This window comes from Sardina pilchardus, chromosome 6 (assembly GCF_963854185.1).
Source record: "Sardina pilchardus chromosome 6, fSarPil1.1, whole genome shotgun sequence".
Lineage (NCBI taxonomy): Eukaryota > Metazoa > Chordata > Actinopteri > Clupeiformes > Clupeidae > Sardina > Sardina pilchardus.
In genome coordinates, this window is record NC_084999.1 from 13,785,078 (window position 1) to 13,802,962 (window position 17,885).

The window sequence follows — 17,885 nt, forward strand, 5'->3', positions numbered from 1 at the left end:
GTTTGTGATTACAGTACGTGTGTGTGTGTGTGTGTGTACACAGTATGTGTATGTGTGTGATTGAGTATGACTGTGTGTGTGTGTGTGTGTGTGTGTGTGTGTGTGTGTGTGTGTGTGTGTGTGTGTGTTTGTGTGTGATTGAGTATGACTATGAGTGAGTGTGTGTGTGTGTGTGTGTGTGTGTGTGTGTGTGTGTGTGTGTGTGTGTGTGTGTGTGTGTGTGTGTGTGTGTGTAAGAGAGAGGGGGTGTAGTAGTGTGCCAGGTGATCAGGAGGAGTTTAATGGCCAGTGTGTGCCCACTGAGACTGTGCCTCCCCTCCCAGGACCACTTGGCACGGAGCGCCAGGCTCGTGTTCCCTCTGCTCTACGGGGGCTTCTCTCCCAGCCACATGAAAGCACACACACACACACACACACACACACACACACACACACACACACACACACGTCATAGTGATTCCTTCTCCTTCCCCACATCCAGCGCTTCTCAAGGTTATACACCGAGCTGCTTTACCCATGAAGCAGCTCCGTATCCATGACAACCGTGAAACACAGCTTGAAGCGCTCCCCCCCCGGCCCTGTGGCTAATATGTCACCGTAGGTACGCCTGTGCCACGGTTAACCAGTAAGCCCCGGCCCTGCACCCACCGTCCACCCACCGTCCACCCAGCAGAGCGAGGATTAGGGACGGTCATCCACCCAGTGGAAAGTGGCGTTAAAAGGGGCGAGTGACTGGCGGGTGACCTGGGCCTGGTGGTGGTGCGGGGCGGAGAGGGGAGGAGGGAGGGGGTGGAGGGGAGGGGAGGGGGTCTAGGTGAGGCGTGAGTGTGCACAGGCAGATTTGGTTTCATTGGCCGTGCCGAGCAGCACAGGCTTTTTACAGAGGGAGGCCATCGCCTCATAAGGTAACCCAGGCTCAGACCTGTGATTAACTTCTACCAGTGGGTATGCAAGCACACACACACACACATGGTGTGTGCACACTAACACACATGCGCGCACACACACACATAAATGCACACACTCACACACACACACACACAATCTCTCTGTCACTCTCCCTCTCTCTCTAACTCTGTCTCAAACTCACACATGGTCTCTCTCTTTCTCACACACACACACACACATACACACACACACACACACAAACACAGGGCAAAAAAAAAAAAAAAAAAGCTGGGGTCCCATTAAATGAACTTTCACTCTTAGTGAATTAGAGTGCAGCTGAGTTGCATCAGGCTCTACTTAGGCGTAATGAAAGGCAGCTCATGAGGCTGCGCACTTCACAGGGATCCCGCCGCGACTCCCAATTGGCCTGGCTGTTAAACCTTTTATCCCAGAGAAAATGGGTGCCCGTAAAAAACAAGGGAGACCAGAATAGGAGGGGGCTGGAGAGGTGCGTTTCTGTGTGTGTGTGTGTGCGTGTGTGTGTGTGTGTGTGTGTGGTGGACACCCCATGTGTGTGTGTGTGTGTTTGGGGGGCACAGCAGTGCCACCTGCATCGTTCACTGTTCCCCGCTAACGTCTCCCAGGAGGGACCACCTGATGAAGCTGGAGGCCAGACACCCCCCCACCCCACACACACACACACACACACACCCCACTCACCCCCTCTCCTCCTCTCCCCCTTTCCTATCCCACCAACTGGGGAACGTCGGGTCTCGTCACAGGCTGTAACTCAGCCTTGATGTGGCATGAGGCTTTTTTCTTTTCTTTTTTTTGAATCTTTCTCTTTTATTCTGTCGTTTTTTAAGAGCGTTGCACACCAGCTCTTTTCTCTTTGGCATGACTGGGGCGCTGACGAATGCGAGCGTGCAGGTGCTTTTCATACCCTTACAGGGACCGAGTGTACGCACACACACACACGCACACACACACACACGCACACACACACACACACACACACACACACACACACACACACACACGCACACACACTCAAAAAAAGCACTGTGTGCCTTTGGAATGACTCCCCAAGCACACTGCATAAATTGCACCTTTTCACCCAGACACAAGTCTGCAGGTACTTAACCACGCCGGACCTTAAACACTGAATTAAACGTCAAACCTGCGCCCCTCCACAGAACATTACATCTGTTCATACATTTTTCGAGATTAATATACTGTTTGTTTTAACGTCACGACCTGGTGGAATTATCTGAAAATAAACAGCGTATGAAGTTTGGAGTATAGCAGGCTCTCGTCCGGCGGGTGAAAGGGTCACTTGGCTCTAAGAATAGACTGGTTAGCGCAGCGCAGAAGGCATCTCTAGAGGGTGGGGGGGGGTGGTGGTGTGGGTGGTGTCTAGACTGCTAGTTAGGAGGGAGATTTATTTAGCGTCCTGCGGCGGGGTTTGAAAGGCGGCCAGCTGAGGAGGGCTGCCTCATTACACCGCTCGGCCCCGTCGTCCGACTGCGCTCGGGTCTCTCCGCCGGACCCGGGTTACCTGCCCGCTCGCCCGCCGCCGCGTTTACCGCTCCTCGCTCGTCCAATGGGAAGGCAGAGAGTGTGAGACGGGGGCGGGGTGTCGGCTGTCAGTCATCTCCCCGTCTCAGCAGCTCGTGTCGTCATTGGGTGGCCGTTTGATTGGAAATGAGTGTTGCTTCCTGCACTCTGACAAAAAGGGCTGCAGTTCTGTATGAAATTCAAAAAGGGGGGATGCGGTGGGGTGGGGGGTCCTGCAAGGCCTGATTACCATGGCTACCTTGGAGGGCTTGCAGGATTACATATGCCTTAGGAAAAAAACATAGCCTCATTTGTCACTTATATTTATTGGCCGAGTTTGCCGTGAGGTTGTACAGCTACATCTGGTGTTGGTTTGGGTGATTTTTATAGGTGTTATGAATCATTAGATGTATTTGGGAGCATTTAATAAAACAAGAGAAAATCCCCGACACAGCAGGGAGGCTTCTGGACTTGAAGTTTTGGAGTCTTGGTGGGCAAGATGGCTGCGGTGAGCCTGGCTGTTACTGAAGCAGGCCGTTTAACTTCCCTCACATACACACACACACACACGCTCACAGAGACATGCATATGTACATGGACACACACACTCGCAGACATAAACACACATACACACACTCACACACTCACACACTCAATCACACTCACAGAGACATACATATGTACATGGACACACACACACACACACACACACTCACACACTCACACACTCAATCACACTCACAGAGACATACATATGTACATGGACACACACACACACACACTCACACACTCACACACTCACACACTCAATCACACACACACACACACACACACACACACACACACACACACACACACTCACACACACACAGACACAGACACAGACACCTTAGATGCTGTGATGTGAGGCCGGTCGTGTGTGTTGTCTGGCGTGTGGGATGAAAACATCCCTCTGCGGACGGAGCCCTATGTAATGAAGATGTCTCCCGAGGCCCCGGCCGCCCCAGATGCAGATGGGCACGCAGGCTGCCCGCGCCTTTGAACTCGCCGGGTCCTGATGACGGAGACAGGCACGCATCTCACACCTCCAGGCGCCCCCCCTCACTGCTGTTCACACCGCCCAGGCCTTCACACCCCTCCTCTGGCCAGGCTCCGGCCGGCGTCTGCTGGCCTTTCTTCTGACAGGCGGGCCGGGGGAAGATGTATGAGGCCAGTGTTGAAAGCCATCGGGGAGACGGCGCTGCTGAGGTGCAGAGGAATGTGAGGGTGGATCTGATGCCTGGACAGAGCCGGTGCCCTGTTGACATAACGCTGCTGGACTGGCCAGCTGTGCCCCTTCGTCTTTGGCATTTTTGATCCCGTTACCCACCCTACAGGCCCTTTTTCTTTGATCTACATATATGGATGGACAAGATGAAACATTTTACTCACTATTTCATAGGTGGTCATATAATAAGATGTTTGTATAAATGAATAGTATGTGTATAGACTACCTACATATGAAATCGGTACTAAAGTGTTAGGCCAAGACGGCATTTAACACATAAATTGATTGTACTGTAAAACAGATTGTAAAACACATGAATAGAAGACGGCATGTAACTTGCAGCAGTGTGTACTGTACTGTATGTAGCACTTCCTGCACTCTCATGCCCTGCGTAGTCCATGTTGTTGGTTAGATGGTGGAGTTGTAAGCGCCGCCGCTCCGCGGACTGCCCTGCCCGCCTCTGACCCGTGTCCGGTGCGGTCTCCGCGCGGAGGCTGAGAAATGATGATGTTTGTAGAACGCCGTCCAACTCCCCGCAAGATGGCCCGTCTCACAGAGTCTCATTGTTGCGCTCAGGAAGCGCTGATGTGGCCGCGCGACATGTTTTGATACGGGCCCGGCCGCTCTGGGAGCCATTGTGCTGCGCTGGGGCCCTTTGAAGAGCCCGTGTAGAAATGGGAGGGAAGTCTCCGAGGTCATTAGACAGAGGTCGGCGACCTCGCATGGAGGAAACGGAAAACTCCAAAAGGCCACAAACTACCCACATCTATTTATGGATTACAGATTAATGTCCCACATTTTAAGCCAGCGCTCTCTCTCACAATTTTTGTGCATGTATCAACATTTTTTTTAAATGTAATATTAAATGAGGTCTTTGTGTTTAAACTAAACACAGCTGCCTTTTTGCAGCCTAGAAATCCTTCAATTGGTTTGTAATGGCGTACGCTGAAGGAAGTAGGGGAGTGATTTATAGTGGCTCTCCAATTACTAATCAATCTATCAAGATTGGAGATAGCTATTGTCATGTCATGGATGGCTGCCAGGCATAATGGATTGGCCTGGCGTTTGAGTGCACTTTGTAAATTTGTTCAGATAAGGAGAAATCAAGTAGAGGGAAAGTGTCAGAGCAGCTGATAAATGACTGAGCGAGCAGTGCGTGTGTTGGTGTGTGTGTGATCTCGGAGAACGCTCTCTCTGTTTGCAATCAGGCATTCCTGGACATGCCTTTGTCTACCTTTTTGCGTGTTTTGGCTTTGTTTTTAAAACCCACACGCGCAGATGCAAGCTACTTTTCGACACGTCTTAAATGGTTTAGCCCTCCGAGGAGCGCTGTGTAATCAGGTAACACGTGTGCGTTGGCCCGGCCTCTGTGCGGATTCCAGACAGTTGAGGAAGCCGACTGTACTCGGAACACCTGCAAAGCTCGCAGCGTGTCTGCTTTGAGCCAGCGACGGTTTGAATGGTCTCCCTGCTAACCCCCCCCTCTCCCTCCCCACGCTCCCTCCATCCCAACCGCTCTCTCTCTCTCTCTCTCTCTCTCTCTCTCTCTCTCTCTCTCTCTCAGACATATAGCCGACGGCTTTGTGCATTATTTTGGAAAAAGTGAGGGAGCAGATTGGGCCTTGTGCAGGATGTGAGTAATAACACAAATGAATGGCTCGGAAAGTGCCGGTGGGTTCCAGGTCAGCATGCTGGGACTCTATGTAAACCATTAGGTCCAGCTGCTCGCTCTGATGGCCTCCCGGCTGGCCATAGGCACAAGGTGTTGAGTTCAGAAGAATGGGGGGCTGTTCTCTCCAGCCCGGTGGAGAACTGGACCAACAGAGCCCAGGAGACACACACACACACACACACACACACACACACACACACACACACACACACACACACACACACACACACACACACACACACCAGACCAAATATGAGAATGAATTCAGGATATTGACCACCTACTATGTACGCCCACACCAAGCTATACATTAGCACCAGTAACATAGCAGCATATCAACCTGTATTCTGGAAATTGATCAATATAATAATTAGATGGTAAAAAAAGAAGTCCTCCCAGATGCCTGTGCCAGTTTTCCAGCCCTCTCACGCCGAACGCACGGGGACGTGCCTCTTTAATTAAGACAGATTTATTTTAGTCCACAGAAGTACAAAGGAGCAACCTGCCAGCTCTCCCGGAGCAGCGTTTGCACTGGAGGCGCGCCAAACAAGCCCTTTTAATGAGGCCCTCGCTCAGCTGCTTACGCTAGGAATTATTTTCCTCAAGAGAGTCACATATAGCCTGTGGACTGTACAATGTCCTCTCTCTCTCTCTTTCTCTCTCTATCTTTCCCTCTCCTCTGGTCACTCGTTCTCTCTCTCTCTCTCTCCTTTCCTGTCTGTCTGTGTCTTCTCTCCAGTCTTTCTCTCTCTTTCCGTCCTTTTTCTCTCTCTCTTTCTCTCTGTCTTTTTCATCGTCCCTTTTCTGTCTACCCACTTTTCCTCCTCGTGTGGTAGTTCCCGCATCGCTCCCAGATGTTCGGAGTGCGCAGCATTCGGATACAGTAATGACTTCACTTTTAATTATGCTGAAGGTACAGGTTGTTTCTAGAGTAAAAAAAAAATCAGTGAGTAAAAAACCCCAGCAGATTTGTGAAAGTTTATTTTAGCCCGGTTTGTTGACTGTGGAGAAATGACTGGGTTTCTGTCCCACACGAGTTTGTTTTAATCTGTAACCAGATAAAAACAAAGACCAAAAAAAGGGCCTTGTGTCCCCACCGAACCGCAGGGATGGCCTGGGAAGTGTGTCGCGCACAAAATAAAAGAGTGAAAATGTAAAAATACGCCCGTGTGCCGTGCCGTGCCGTGCGGTGGGGTTGGGTTGGCTTTTAACAGGCAGGTGGAGCTACTGTAGCAGTCAGCCGCACGGAGCAGAGTGGGCAGGGTGCCAGGTGCCTACTCCCCACCGCTCCCTCCTCCTCCTCTACCCCCCTGGCCTCTGCCTCTGTGCCGGGCGAGTCCATTTGAGATCCCTGCCACTCTGCCCACACGCTGTGGGACCTGAACGGAGAGGAGAAGGTCCCGGGCCTGGATCAAACCGGTGCTGACCGGCCTGGCGCTGTGGAAATGCACGCCACCAGATGAGGGAAGTTGTTTTTTGAAAAGGACTTATGGGTCTTGAAAGAGGAATGTCAGAATCGGAGAAAAACAGAAAAATCAGACAAACATGCGAAACGGCAACAAACACTCGTACACTAGTGACTATTTCACGCTCTCCTTAAGCACACGTAATGAGAGGCCTTCTCTTCATCTCGAGCCATTTGTTGTTGTCGTTTGTGGTGCACTGCTCGGCCCATAACAAACACAGGTGCTTAATTAAAGTTTGTAGACGGGGCTCACATGGACGGCACTGTTTCTCCTGAGCATTAAAAACACACACACACACACACACACACACACACACACACACGTGCACACACACACTCACACACACATATATATATATATATATAAAATAGTGGAATGGAATCCAGGGTGAAACTTTCATCCGTTGCCAGTCCCCGCTGAAGTGGCCTCAGACGCACATTTGCAGCGCATGTGGCACGCCTTTGTCGTCGAGTCCCACCGTGATTCCCCCTCTCACCCACTCTCTCTCTCTTTCTCTCTCTCTCTCGCTCTCTCGCTCGCTCGTTCGTATGCGTCTTTTGTTCTCGGGGGTTAGGGTTGCAGGCCCGCCTCGGCTCCGGCGAGGGTCAGTGACGGACGCGTGCTGCGTACGGAGAGCCATTTAGGGCCAGACGACAGAGGAGAGACGAGAGGCGTGAAGGAGAAAGTAATTGCAGGTCAGAGGTCGCAGAGAAACGATCCCGAATGTGACGAAAGGGGGCCAAATGCGGGCGAAAACCGATCCTCACCACTGACGTCCCAACTGTGGAGAGTGAAAACACGGTCATTAAATGGAAAAAAAGAAAATGTAAACATTTTTATTGTTTTTGTTCTGCATTAGTAGAATAATATAGTATGTTAGTACGCTTTCTCAGGCTGTGCTGCTATGTACAAACCTGCGCGTGTACAACTCGAGCTGAAAAAAAGGCAATAGTAGGGAACAGTGTGTCATGTTTGTTTGTGACCGCAGCACTAAGTGCTCTTGTTAAGAATGCACTCGTAAAGAAGGAGCCACAACACTGGGTTAGAAACAGGGGAGAAACAGACAGACACAGAGAGAGAGAGAGAGAATGGGAGAGAAAGAGAGAGAGGGAGAGAGAGGGAGAGAGAGAGGGACTAGGACGGAATGCGCCATCCAGTGGAACAGGCCTCCAGACCGCGCCAAATCCTCGCACACATTTGTGTGATTTAATATGCCGTTTGGTTCTTAAGTGTCCTCAATTCATCAGGCTGATCTTACAGCTGTGGTCTTCTCCCTAAGAGTGGTGGCGTTTAGTCTGTATTTATGTTATAGGCACGCCGCTAGATGTTTTCCATGTGATTTTCACGTCTCCTGCTCTGCTGGGAGACTGCACTCAGGAGACAGACTGAAATCCCACAACATGGAAACACAAGGAGACTTTAGCCGCTCTTTGGTTTACTGTGAGGTGTCAGGTGTAAGCCATCATAAATTCGGTTCCCGCAGACTCTTAATAGCGGGAAAAGCGATGAACAGAAGCTGGTCAGATTTGTGTGCCATGACATTAGGTAGGTTTTCTCTGTCACAAGGTACCGTACACGATGATTCATTTATGAATGTAAAGTTACTCAAATGTAATTCCGTGCTGTCATAGGAAAAATAAGTGTACAGTAATTAGGGTTAGTCTACTAACATGAAGTACATGAGTTATCACACACATAGTACATATGAGCAGCTTCTAACACTACGCTATCAGGACAAAGATGAAAGCCATGTCCTTGTGCGTTTCTCTGGGTGGAGGACACACATTGCACTTATCTGGATAACATATCTGTGATGGCCAGACTTTGAGAGATGAACTGCAGTGCTTTGCTAATAATCCCGCAGAAGAACCCTTCACAAGTGGCCCTGGACTCAGCTAGTAGCCCTGTCCAGTCTGTTTCCACGGTAGAGGCCCTGACTCATGCCTCCTCCAGTCCTGAGCTGGACCCTTTGGCATGATGAAGCATGCGGGTTATTATGGGATGGCTCCAGCACCACCTGGGCCTCCCCTGGTGTTTCCCATGGCAACCTCATAGGCCCATCAGGGGAGGCCCACCATCCCCTTATTTCCAGGCAGCCAAGTCATCTTTTACGGCACAGGCCACGCCACCCAGTCACACAGCCATGTTTGTCTGGGAACACCATCAGTGGCATGACTGTGTGTGTGTGTGTGTGTGTGTGTGTGTGTGTGTGTGTGTGTGTGTGTGTGTGTGTGTGTGTGTGTGTGTGTGTGTGTGTGTGTGTGTGTGTGTGTGTGTGTGTGTGTGTGTGTGTGTGTGTGTGTGTGTGTGTGTGTGTGTGTGTGTGTGTGTGTGAGAATGTCTGTTGGTGTTGGTATCTGTATCTCAGTGTGTGTGTGTATGTACTGTATGTGTGTAGAGAGAGAGCAAGTGTGTGTGTGTGTGTGTATGTGTAAGAGAGAGAGAGAGAGAGAGAGAGAAGGGGAGTGTGTGTGTGTGTGTGTGTAGACTGCTGAGCTGTCAGACAGCCCATGTCACCCAGCAAACCACCCAGGAGCACAACAAAGAGCAGATAGCGGGAAGCCAACGCCATGCTAAATGCTTGCAGAGCCCGCACAAGTGCAGGAGGCATTCCTCTCAGCCAGACTGGAACACCAGTGTGTGTGTGTGTGTGTGTGTGTGTGTGTGTGTGTGTATGTGTGTGTATGGGAGGGCCAATACTGAATGCCTCATTAAAGTGAATGTGACAGATACTTACGGCCCCATCAGGAAGGACAGTTTTTGTTTTCCTGGATGAGATCTCTCCTCTCCTCTCCTCTCCTCTCCTCTCCTCTGCTCATCTTGCGGTTGATGACTCTATAGCAATTGGTGGTCAAACAAACACTCTTAAATGCACTGTCAGGAGGTACAGCTGTACAACATGCCTGTTTAACTTGCTTGTTTTAAACAGTGTTTGGAAACATGCTGACCTACGGTATGTATATGGGCATATTTAGCTGTTATTTACTTCTCTCTCTTTATGGGTTTCTCTGTGTGTGTGTGCGTGCGCGCATGTGTGTGCGAGCGTGCGTGTGTTGTATAAGTGCTTGTGGTTGCTTGCCTCTTTGTATTTGTTTTTGTTTTTTGTGTGTATGTGTGTGTGTGTGTGTTTTCAAGCCTGTTGCGCCAGGCTGAAGCTCTGTCTGGTGCTTTCTGGTGTGAGACACAGCTGCAGTGTGTGTGTGTGTGTGTGTGTGTGTGTGTGTCTGAGACGGCTGATGAGCGGTCCAGCAGGGAGACCCCTTAGCCCTGGAGGAACGCTCCATCAGCCCGCTGGCTGCTCCACTCGTCTTCAGCCTGCGGAGGAGGAGGAGGAGGAGGAGGAGGAGGAGGAGGAGGAGGAGGAGGAGGAGGAGGAGGAGGAGGAGGAGGAGGAGGAGGAGGAGGAGGAGGAGGAGGAGGAGGTGGTTTCCCCCAGCAGCTTGGCATGATGGAGCCCTCACTGTCACTGAGGGCCTCCAGGCGTCAGGGCCTGGCCAGCTTAGAGAGAGAGAGAGAGAGAGAGAGAAAAGAGGAGAAGTTGAGTGGACGTGGAAGAAAGAGAGGGGGGAAAGGAGAGAGAGAGAGAGAGAGAGAGAGAGAGAGAGGAGAAGTTGAGTGGACGTGGAAGAAAGAGAGGGGGAAAAGGAGAGAGACAGACATGGAGGGAAAGAGGAAGGAGAAAGTGGGATGGAGGATGAAGGAGAGGGGGAAAAGAGAAAGAGAGAGGAATGCATTCAGACCCTGGCTGTGATTGAAAGATGGTGTATGCTGTGTGTGTGTGTGTGTGTGTGTGTGTGTGTGTGTGTGTGTGTGTATGTATGGGTGTATGTATTTGCCTTTACCTCTCTCCTTCGCCACCTCTCTCTCTCTCTCTCTCTCTCTCTCCGTGTGTGTTTTGCTGGGAGGTGAAAGATAAATGAGACTGCCCTCCTCTGGGACGCGGGCTGACAGTGATTCAGCGGAGTGCAGTTACCTCACCCCCCTGATGATCGCCAGCTCCGCTCCGCTCTCACCCCCTTATACCCCCCCTCCTCACCCCGCCCCCCCCCCCGCCTCGGTGTTCCCCGCTCTGGGCCGGCGGCTCGTGGCCGTGCGAGTGGAACAAGCGGCCTCAGCGCGGGATGAGACGTTAAATGGGCTCGGTGTCGTTTGGGCGGATCGGGTATCTGGGATGGGCCTCGGCGCGCATAAATCACGATAACAGCTCCGGCGGAGCGAGCGCCCGTCCCGTCCGTCCCACCGATTGACGGCGGGAAAAAAAAGAGCGCGTCCAACTGGCCGACACATATGCAACTGTTGGCTCGCTCGCAGGGGTTTGATGTACGTGTGTGTGCGCGTGTGTGTGTGTGTGTGTGTGTGTGTGTGTGTGTGTGTGTGTGTGTGTGTGTGTGTGTGTGTGTGTGTGTGTGTGTGTGTGCGTGTGTTTTTCCAGCTTCTCAGCTCCTCAGCTGCGCTCTCGCGGAGATGGGAACGTTTTCTGGCCGTGCGGATGATGAATGGATTGGTGGTAATTAATTTCGGACAGAGTGGGGCTCGCGAAGATGTAATCGGTCCTCGTGAAAATAAGCAAATGTTTCTCAGGTAGAATTCCAAGCTCAGGCAAACACGGCGAAGTGCACATTTATCACACAATGTAATTAATTTTTCCCCCCTGTTTTCCTTTCCCACCCCCTGTTTCTCTCTCTCCTTCCATCTTTCCCCATCTCTCCCTCCCTCTCTCCCCCTCTCTCTCTCTTCCTCTCGTCCACTCTCGTCCACTCTCCATCCCTCCCCCTCTCTCTCTGCCCACTTGTTCCCTGCAGGACTAAGAGGTCTTCTGTGTCCATCACCGAGTGCATTTTCGAGCTGCCCCACTTCTCGCTGCAGGGCAGCCGGGCCCAGATGCTGCTGCTGCAGGCCATCAGTCAGAGCTGGACGCACAGCCTGGGCAGCGGGGCCTCCCAGGGGGTCAGCGACGGCCTGCTCAACGACGTCTACAAGACGCCACCGCCAGGTGAGGCTTAACCGTAGACCTCACCAACGTCTCTCTCTCTCTCTCTCTCTCTCTCTCTCTCTCTCTCTCTCTCAAATTTAAATTAAAAAATGTTTTATTAGATATTCATATTGCCAAAGCAGTCATACAAATGTATATCATTGTGTAACAATAACACAGAAACATAATAATACATACACTGTACACATATGCATACTGTACTTGTATACACATACATACAAACATTCTCTCTCTCCAATATCTATGAACTGAACTATCTCAGTTTAGTTCAGTTCCATGAAACGTTAACGTCACGTCAACGTGACGTCAACGTGCCGGTTACGATACATTGTGTCCTTAGCCTATACAGCAGTACAGTATATGTAGCACAGCTTTACCATGCAAGATGAAGTACAGAAATGTACTTTTCCCTCCTCCCTCTCTCCTCTCTTCTCCTCCTTTAGCCCTTTCTGTTTTTCCCTCTCCTCTATAACCCTCTCTCTGTGTTCTGTCGTTCTCATACACTTTTTCTATCATTCCTCATTCACTGTGTGACTTCCATTCACTGTCATTCCACCTTAGGGATTCCGTTGTGGAAAAAAATACGTGAAGGGGCTAACTAGTCATACTGGACTTGATTGAGAAAAAGAGAGAAACGGGAGAGAGAGAGAGAGAGAGAGAGAGAGAGAGAGACACACACACACACACACACACACACACACACACGTTTGTTTGTTCATTTTGGATGCATTCATATTTGCCATGTTTATTCCAAACATTATATGTAAATGTCCTTATTTTCCTCTTATGTGTACATTGAGCTTTGGCAATAATGTTTCTGAAACCTTCATGCCAATAAAGCTATATTGAATTGAATTGAGAGAGAGAGAGAGAGAGAGAGAGAGAGAGAGAGAGAGAGAGAGAGAGAGAGAGAGAGAGAGAGAGAGAGAGAGAGAGAGAGAGAGAGAGAGATGGAGAAATGGAGGTAGAGAGAGAGAGGTAGAGAGAGCGCACAGGAAAGTGTTCATGTTGCATGGAGAAGAGGAAAGGCGCACAAAGGACACGAGTGTTGGTGCCCGTGATGTGGAATGTGGGCACGCGGAGGTGCGTTGCAGGTGCCCGTCTGTGGCGCCCGTACTGTAGTTCCTGGGCTTGTTAAAGGCCCGGGGTTATTTTTGCCCTCGCGCGGGGACACATTCTCCACGGCCGCTCCCCGCGCAGCTCCACACACTCCACACACCTGTGTTTGCTTTGCCTCCAGCCTCGTCCATCACGGCGCCATAAATCACCACCAAATGGAGCCTGTCAGATTTTACAGTGCTGCTTAGGTCTAGCTCGCTCGCTCGCTCGCTCGCCCCGCTCTCACCGGACTGCTCACGCACGCACGCACGCACGCACGCACGCACGCACGCACACACACATGCACGCACGCACGCACATTCTCTCTTTCGCAGTCTCGCTTGCTCTCTCTCTCTCTCTCTCTTTTTTGTATGCGCCTTCTCTCTTTCCGTCATTCTCATGCTTTCTCTCTTGCTCTCCGTCTCTCTTTACATTTTTTCCTCCTCCCCTCCACATCTTCATCCTCTTTTCTACCTCTGTTTCTTCTGTCCTCACTCTCTCTCTCTCTCTCTTTCTCTCTCTCTCTCTCTCTCTCTCTCTCTCTCTCTCTCTCCCCCTCTCTGCCGCCCCTTCTTCTCCTTTGCCAGCCTGGTGGCAGCGTCAGCAAATGGCTAGCAGATGATCTCAGGGGCGGTGTAGTATGGTGTGGTGTGGTGGTGGTGTAGTATGGTTCGGTGCGGTGGTGTGCGCAGGGCCCCGAGTCCTCAGACAGCCCCAGAGTGCCCAGCGTGAGGTGGAGGACCTGCGGCCGCGCTCAAATGAACTCCCCTGCCATTACACGCGCCATGTCCTCCACCAGGCCCTAATGCTCCGCTAATAAATCCGGCCCCATAAAACAGACCCAGAGAGAGGGGGGGAAAAGAGAGAGAGAGAAGGATGGGGGGAAAGAGGGAGAGGGAGAGAGAGGGGGGGGGGACTGGGCAGGGCTGGGCTGTGAGGCTGCGTTCAATAAAACAGTAGCGTTTCTCATGACGGTAGCCGGCGGACTGCCCTCCAGGGGGGCCTGGCGGGTTTTTCCAACTCATTAGGATCATGTTTGTTGGGTACGCCGTCAACACACGGCCCCGGGCCAGCGGCTACCTCTCACCCGCGCACCGCTCTGCCCGCGCCAGATTATTAAGGGCCGACTCCCGCCGAGTGAACTCACTTATTCCCCTCTCACACTGCTTCCCTCTCTCTCTTGCTCTCTCTCTCTCTCTCTCTCTCCATGCCTCTCTGTCCTCCTCTCTTCCTCTGTCCGTCTCCCTCTCCTTCTCTCCCCCTCTCCTCGGTGCTTACTCTGGACCTCCTCAGCCCTGGACCATGCATGAGACATAGTGACCGCTTGGAAGGCCAACGCTGGCCGGTCCAGACAGGGATAACAAGGGAGGCCCACATGGGGTAGAAAGAAAGGGAGAAGGAACCCAGTAAGTGAGCGAAAGAACAACAAAAGAAAGAGACCAGAGTTTATCCAGGGAGTTCATCCTCGGTGTTGAACCAGTGTGTTAACCAGGGAGTTAATCCAAACACTAAGAGTTCAACTGTGACCTTGTTCTTCCAGTGTATGTGAAGCAGCCTGGCACACACAGAAGGACGAAAGTGTGAAGTGCTATTGTTCCCTGTGTCCACCTGCTGCCCAGTGCTGGGGCCCAGGGTTGGGCAGTGCTGAGGACCCTGGGCCCTGGTCCTAGGCCTGGCCTCTGGCCTGCCTGTAGGAGGGGAGGCTGTGGTCTGGAGCAGGCTCGCTAGTGCAGGCCGAATAGTTTTGGTCAGTGTGGCGGGTGCGGTCGTGTCCACAGCCTAACGTCACGTTGGGGCCCAGACCCTGCTACTCCTCTGCTACTGCTCGTCCTCTCCTCTCCTCTTCTCTCCTCTTTTCTCTCTCCTCCTCTCTCCTGCTTCTCTCTCCTCTCCTCTCCTCCTCTCAGCGCTTTAGGCAGGTGGCCAAGCAGGGAGAGCAAGGGATAGACAGACACAGAGCCAGAGAGAGAAAAAGAGAGAGAGAGGGAGAGAGAAAAGAGAGAAAGGAAGAGAGAGTCGTGGCTGCCGGCGGCGTGGCCAGCCAGCCAAAAGCCCTCCACTCGCTCAGTGTTTTACAGGCTGGAAAAGCCGCCCAGAGTTGAAATGCTGGGGACTATTTTAAGCCTGTTAACATGCAGCCACATTCAGGCTCCTGAACAGTAAACGGGCTTGCGGTAGGCCACCTCGGGGTAGGCCCTCTTTATCCTCCCCCTCAGCCAACACACACACACACACACACACACACACACACACACACACACACACACACACATTCTGATACTGTACATATTCACATACACTCACACGCATGCAAACCACACACACACACACACACACACACACACACACACACACACACACACACACCTTTGAGTCTGAACATCCTAGTTTGGTGTCGGCGATGGCTCCCTTTGAAGTGTGTGTGCGCTCGCTCAGTAGAAGTGTGTAATGGCCTCGTGGTGTCACCAGCTGAAGTGGGTTGCTTTGGATCTCCAAGACCTCCCTGGATGAACACTTACACATGCGGAGGAAGCTGAAAGTGCTCAACTTTGAAACTTTTTTTTTTTTTTTTGGTTAATATCCCTCTCTTGGCTACAAAGTCTGGCACTCAATAGAAGAAGGTGTTTCATAACATGGCACGGCTGATAACACACTTAAGTCAGTGTCCGCTCCGCTGGCTGGCTCGGAATCTGCTTATTCCATTCTTTTTTTCCTGGATGGGGAAATTCTGTGTCAGTGAGCGGAGAGAGAGGGGGGGATAAAGAGGGGAGCAGTTAGCATATAGATGGGCTGCTAAATGTTTTTATATTCTAGAAATCCCATGTGCTTTTATTTGAGGAGTGGATCAAAGGGTTTATGAGCGGCTCAGTCAGACCCCAGCAGCCCGTAGGCCAAACGTGTTAAAATAGTTTCGATATGAAAGAAACATTTGGACCGAATGCGAATGTTTACTTGTATCCCCTAATTTAATCGCGTCTTTACATACGTGCTTGTGTGTGTGTGTGTGTGATTAGAGGTGCTGTTTTGATTTAGAGACTGGCCCAAGGACGGAACACATCGGGAGAAGGATCTGCCCATCTCCCTTCTCCCAATCAGACAATTAGCAGTCATGCCCGTTCTCCAAACTCTGGTTTATTGCAGCACCAGCTCTCTATGAGCTGCACATGCGTGCATTGTATGGAGTAACATGCAGGGTTATGTTATTTTTATGCGATAGCTAATCCTTGTTTTGCATGATGGAACAAAAGGATTTTGTTAATTGGGTTGTGTATGACATTGGCAGTAAACACCAGCGCATCAAAGTGCCTTTTTTATTGTCTTGTTATGGACTTGGCTTGTTTGCTCTAATCTGATTTTTGGACCCCCCCTCTCCCAATCTTTTCCAAATTGTCTTTGATTTGACGCTCTCTCTCTCCCATCCAAGTCCCATCCCATGTTTTTCTGTTCTTTTGGTAATTTCCCTCCCGAGTACTGTTCTGTTCCTCTTTCCTTTTGTTCATTTTCCTCTCCCTTCATCTTTCATTGTGTCAGTGGGTCTGGTTCTCCTTCTGTCCATCTGCAGAGGGGTGGCCGCCACTGGGGGCCTTAGAACATAGACCCCTGAGAACAACCCCCCCAACCCGCACCCCCAACCCGCACCCCCCCTTCCCTGGCATGGGATGGCAGACGGGCAGGCGGGCAGGCGGGCATGCAGGCAGACTGGCTCCCGTGGAGTGGACTGTTAGTGTGTGAGCGTTGCGTGTGTGACAGTGCCAAGATTGCCTTTCCCTGTTGGTCAAGCCTCCTCACTAAGTACTCTGGTTCTTTTGCCTTCTTTCAGTGCCTTCAGCAGGCCTTAAGTTCTACTGTTCAGAGCATATTTCCTTGTGGTTTTTTGAGTACTTTTTCATTATAATTACATAATAACATCATTAAAGTTGTTATTAATATTTTTTGAAGTTGCAGAGGGAATAATCTTGCATTGAGTACTTTGTGCTTTCCTTGAACAAAAACTTTGTTTTGTTTTCATGTCTCAAGAGAAAGTTCTTTTGGGAAACTGTTACCGCTCTCGCATATGGTGTACGGCATTGTGGTCGCTCACAGACCATAGATGAGAAGATGAGATTTTTTATTTTTTTCATATCAAATTAATTCTCGAGAGACCGGTCGAGGTTTGTCAGAATAATTTAATTTCCGACGGCATATTTATAACCTGACAGTAACGAGCCCCGCTGAGAAAGGGCCCTTCCGGATGGCAGATGGCGTGAAGTGGAGCAGAGCTGGCGGTTCGCTGGAGGACACAGGCAGGCCTCTCTCCTCCTCTCCCGCTCGTGACTTTTTACGAGGCAGGCAACAGGAAGCCAGCATGACGGGGGAGTCGCCTCGCCTCGTCCTTGATCAGGAGATTGGGCCATCCTCGTCTGAAAGGACCGCCCGGACCGTGACAGGGCCCATAAAACGCTGAGACGACGCAAAAAGAGATCCACGCCGGAGAGCAGAACCTCACAGACATCTCATTATAAAAGATGTATGGTGCGTCCGTCCGCTCCTTTCAAACGCGGCCAACATGGAAATTCCACATTGATTGGCCCCCCCCCCCCCCCCCCCCCCTCATCCATCCCCGCTCCCCTCCCCAAAACTGTAATTTGCTTCCGTTGGAGTTCTGGTGAAACGGCAGATTAGGAGTGAAAGCCACGCTTTAATATCTGAAAGCTGTGTCGCCCGGGCCGGTCCTCGAAAAGAATGGCAGTTTTAATCAAAAACAATGGAGTGGCATAAATGAATCGCTCCATTGCAATAGCCAGATGACGGGCTGAGCTCAAGTTTGAGAGAAAGAGAGAGAGAGTCGGAGACCTCCTCCGTTTGCTCTACCGATCAAATGGCGGGAGATAAAAAAAGCCGTCTGCCACATCAAGGGAGAGTGGTTGGTTGTGCGGAAATCCAGAGAGGCAGGTTTGAAGGATG

At 51.1% G+C, this 17,885-nt stretch overlaps 1 protein-coding gene across 2 annotated transcripts in view; it reads left to right on the plus strand.

Annotated features, from left to right (window-relative positions):
• LOC134082664 (intermembrane lipid transfer protein VPS13B-like) overlaps positions 1 to 17,885 on the plus strand; it is a 360,061-nt gene that overhangs the window by 74,522 nt on the left and 267,654 nt on the right. For both annotated transcript variants that reach the window (XM_062538539.1, XM_062538538.1), the window contains exon 17: positions 11,653 to 11,843. In XM_062538539.1, the coding sequence (XP_062394523.1) occupies positions 11,653 to 11,843 (191 nt within the window). The remainder of the gene's footprint in view (positions 1 to 11,652; positions 11,844 to 17,885) is intronic.